Source organism: Morone saxatilis, unplaced genomic scaffold, assembly GCF_004916995.1.
Source record: "Morone saxatilis isolate NCDOM2014 unplaced genomic scaffold, NCSU_SB_2.0 Contig17, whole genome shotgun sequence".
NCBI classification, from domain to species: domain Eukaryota; kingdom Metazoa; phylum Chordata; class Actinopteri; family Moronidae; genus Morone; species Morone saxatilis.
Window position 1 is genome coordinate 188,854 of NW_023339729.1, and position 4,509 is coordinate 193,362.

The 4,509-nt window shown below is 41.9% G+C and overlaps 1 protein-coding gene across 1 annotated transcript in view; it reads left to right on the forward strand.

The window, feature by feature from the left end:
• Positions 1 to 4,509, forward strand: part of tmem132a (transmembrane protein 132A) — a 10,694-nt gene that overhangs the window by 2,752 nt on the left and 3,433 nt on the right. The window contains exons 5-9 of the mRNA XM_035660554.1: positions 955 to 1,034; positions 1,156 to 1,419; positions 1,523 to 1,675; positions 2,376 to 2,571; positions 2,666 to 2,809. Coding sequence (XP_035516447.1) covers positions 955 to 1,034; positions 1,156 to 1,419; positions 1,523 to 1,675; positions 2,376 to 2,571; positions 2,666 to 2,809 — 837 coding nt within the window. The remainder of the gene's footprint in view (positions 1 to 954; positions 1,035 to 1,155; positions 1,420 to 1,522; positions 1,676 to 2,375; positions 2,572 to 2,665; positions 2,810 to 4,509) is intronic.

Consider the following 4,509-nt stretch of genomic DNA (forward strand, 5'->3'; position numbering starts at 1 on the left):
CAAGGGGACAGGAGACAATATGAATATGCATTTGAGTATGAGAGGGACACAACCAGCAGGGGGGGCGCGAGCCGGCTGCAACCTCTCATTTGGTTAGTAAGTAACTGTAAAATTTTCCTCCTCAGATACATCAGAATTAATCTTTTTTATATACAGAGGGTGCAGCCCCTCTTGAACGGAGGCCGCCATGTTGAACTGCCATGTTTCTTGCGTTAATGCGAGTTTCAGGGCCACTGTAGTTTCTCTTTATTTTGAGTCAGGGGGTTTCAGGCATCACCAACTGAATACTGCTCATCTTCCAAGCATGTAGGAGAAACTAAAGTGGCCGCAAATCTCACGAAAAAAGCAAATGCCCCTATCTAGAGCAAGTGTTTGCCTGTTCAAGGCTGTAGAAACATACAGTAATACAACGTCACTTGTATAGTAGTACAACTGTTAGCAGTATCTAAGTAATGAATACCTACATATATGAATGCCATAACTTGGTATTTCTTTATTAATTTACTTTTTTGATTGGCCTTCCCCGTGATTGGTGCTGGTACCAGTGGGTGTTTTCTCCAGTCTCCGGACTCAGGAGGTCTCAGGCGGGAGCCCATTACTTAATCCATGTAACCATTAGAGCTTGACGCAACACAATGAGGCAAAGAAAAGTCGAGAAAAAAGGCCTAATACTAGCAAACAAAAAAGTGAGGGTTTGCAATGTGGATAGGAGAATGTTGTTGCATGGAGCCCACTGTATTTGGACAGGAACTGGTACGGTTATAACAGGAAAACTGTGCATGGACAGATGTGTTTGTAGGAGTTTCCACTGATCCTTGTTTTCCAAATGAGTTGTGGGTGATGATGATCCTTTACCAGTTGCCTGTGTGAGATTAATGTTTGCCTTCATTCAGGTACTATTCAGATGTTGATGGGGACACCCAGGGGGATGTTCCACGGGCTCTCAGATACCAACATGGCCCCATGAGAAACCAAATACAGCTTTACTACTCCTCCATTGACACCATGGACGACCGAGGGCTGACGCCACAAGGGTATGTGGTGAGAGATACTCTTTGACTTCTGAGTTTTTTTCATTGCTACTGGATTATTCATTTCTGTTTGTCATTCCCCCACATCTGTCAATCTCCTCGTACCCATTGATCGTCCATCCAGATGTGTAGAGGACACACAGGCTCAGTCCCAGAGGCAGCTTTTCCACATCAAAGCAGTGACACTGAAGGAGGAGGAAGAGAAAGAAAGAGAGGAGAGCAGGATCAAACAAGAAGAAACCTGTTTGAATGGGCAGGAAGAGGAGGAGCTTAGCTTGGACTCCAATGTGGTGATTCGCTATCACAGGGGCCCGGTCCTGATAGGACAGCCACTCAGGGTGTCTGTGAATCTGAGAGCCAACTTTAGCTCTGACTTTGTCATCATAAGGTAAACACAAAATTAGTACAACCCTTTCACGTTCTTAAATTGCTGTCTTTCACACTCTGGATAAACTAACTCTTGTAGTTTTACAATCAAAATCTGTCTTCAGGCTGAAGGTGAAGAAGGGCTTGGTGTCGATGGTGGCCCAGAGAACTCTGACCTCTGACCTGTGGGCTGTGACCCTGGAGAAAAGCCAAGGCTCCAAACACGATGTGGTGTCCATCCTCTGCCACAAACACAGCACACCCAAGCACACACACAAGTAGGTCAAGAGCTTAATTCCACCTCTGTTGCATCAGTGAGCCATTAAATGAAGACAGGCAGATGAAGCGTGTTCATTTATTTGATGTTTGGACTTGACAAAATCAAAAAAACACTTGACTTGGACTTAAGCACTGATGACTTGTGACTTATCTTGGACTTGAGCCATATATCATGAAAACACTACATCGTAGTGTCTCCTGCTTCACAGCCTGTACTTATTCTCAGGTTGTCAGAAACCAATGTGAGTAGTATTAAGTTTCAAATTCCACAAACTGGTCGTTACTCATCTACTGTATGAAGAAATGTCCAAGTGAAGTCACGAGTCATTGGTGTTAAAGTCCAAGTAGAGTTGCACGTGTTTTTGGATTTTGTCAAGTCGAGTCTAAAGTCATCAGATTTGTGGCTCAAGTCTGACTCGAAACTAAATCCATACCTTTGGAAAATACAGTAGTCATCAAAAACGTTTTCACAGCATTTAACCATCCAGACAGCAAAAGGTATACATGTTGTTACACTTGTTGGATCGTCTCAACTGAACCCCCCCTTCCAAACCTCTTTTTAACAGCATGGGGGCCTGCAGCCAACAGTTACTTTCAGAAACTTACAATCCATCAAGCACTCCCTCAGTGATCGTTAAGCTGTGTGTGTCAGAATGATGACTATTTCAACTGAGTGCAACAATCTCTGTCGCCCCGCAGCCCCACTCTCCTCCAGCAGGTGGTGTGTCTGTCAGTGGATGGCCTGAGGCAGAGCTTTGGTGTTGCAATGGCGGTGCCTGCTAACTGGTGGGTGGAGTACTCCGGGCATAGTAAACCCCTATTGCCACGCAGGGAAGCGATGAGCATCTTCTCATTCGCTGATCGACACATCTTTGGAATCGCTCCCATAACAGAGGTGCTTCATTCATTTATTCCATCCTTAGAATCTCTCAAATCTTTAAAGGTCCATATAATCTGATTAAATATACTGTGTGTTTCTGATTCGTCAGAGTAACACGATCATCAACACGGCCATACTGACGAACCAGCCGGTGTCACTTCCTGTCATCGTGCTGGCCATAAGTCGTGATGGGAAGGTGTCGGATGTCACCTCTGCAGTCACGTGTCACTCCACCAATGAAAACACTATCAAGGTTCACTTTTTTTAATAAAAGTTTCCGCTAAATAAATGTAATTTCATGTAAAACAATTTTAACCCATGTTTGAGGATCTTCTTTGACATCAGACGACAATTTTCAAAACGTCAAGAATGAACTAGTACTCGAACTTTATCCTAGCTTAGCATATAGACTGGAAGTAGGGAAAGATTGCTTAGGTTAACTAGATAAGCAACAGTAGCCTGTAGTAGTGAACTTTCCTAGAGGACAGAGGTTGTTTGCTATCATGGATATATTTGGTAATTAAAGTTGGTTAAATCTGCAGTAACTAGTGTTGTAGTCAAGACCGCACCAACCGAGACCAAGACATTACCGAGACCCGAGAGTACCGAGACCGAGACAAGACCAAGACATTTAGAGGTCGAGACCGAGACAAGACCAAGACCATATATATCAAAGGAAAATCATAACAAAACATCAAAATGTGAGTTTTCTTTTTATTTAAGTTTGCTTTTAAATAAATGTGACAACAAAAACAATCTTTGCTCTGTTGTTTTCAGAGCAGCACAATGAATGAAACAAATCTTAGCAAACTTGTTGTGTTTCACTTCTTGAAAAAGTTCATCATATTATCATTTTATATCGTTTTATATAAAACTGAATTGACCGGACAAGTCACAATAAACCTTTCACTTCAGAGAGAAAGAATGAAAAAAGTAAAGAGTCGGTACCACCTAAATTAAATGAGCTGTGTGAAAAAGCTGACATTTCAGTAAGGTATTTTTTGGTAACATTCTGAATCTGTATAAAACCAAATTTAATTATAGCCGAGTTAGTAGACATCTTTCCTTGCGAGTTCACACAGCCGCTCCGTCACACTATGTCAAACCTACAGAAAGATTTAAACATGTTAAAAGTACAAAGTTGAACTAGTCACTAAGCAAGATGGACCACAAAACGTTCTGTGAATGCCTGTGATATATCTTTATAAATTCCCTCCTTAAAAGGCATTAGACTAGGCTATTGTGATGAAGTATCTTGAGATCTTCTCAAGAACAGGATTATTAAAATGCCTTCATTACCATATAGTGGAAGAGGGGGATTTGCATATTTTGTGAACTTATTAAAATTCTCCTGCAATAAAAAAAATTCTATGTACACCAGGCTTCAGGCACTATACTTCCCTAAGGAATAAAACAGAGATAGCTGCTCCTGATGGCCTACATAGTTTATTTTTTATTTACACGTGTGCAACAGAAAAAAGCATGCACCTCACAATATGGGTATAAGGGATGTAAGGGACAGACAGACCATCTCCTCTTGTGTCCCCTTTATCGTTTTAATAGCCATTAGCAGCTAAATTCTTCCTCAGTAAAAATGAGCTCCAGGGCAGTGCGTGAATCCATGTTGGCATGCTTCAGTTAACACTCGTCGACTTCTTGCTTATTCACAGAATATTTTGTTGTACATCCCCAAAGTTTCGGACAATGCACGGAGCATCTGGGCATGCTCGTAACTCAGCATTACGCTGCCAGGTGAGGTGGGAGAGACCAGGCAATCAGAGAGAACCTTTCATAAGAACAACCCTAGGTTCCTCTTCAGCACTGTAGCCAGGCTGACAGAGAGTCACAGCTCTATTGAGCCACATATCCCCATAAACTTAAGTAGCAATGATTTCATGAGCTTCTTTTATAATAAGATTATTACTATTAGAGAGAAAATTAATCACCAAATGC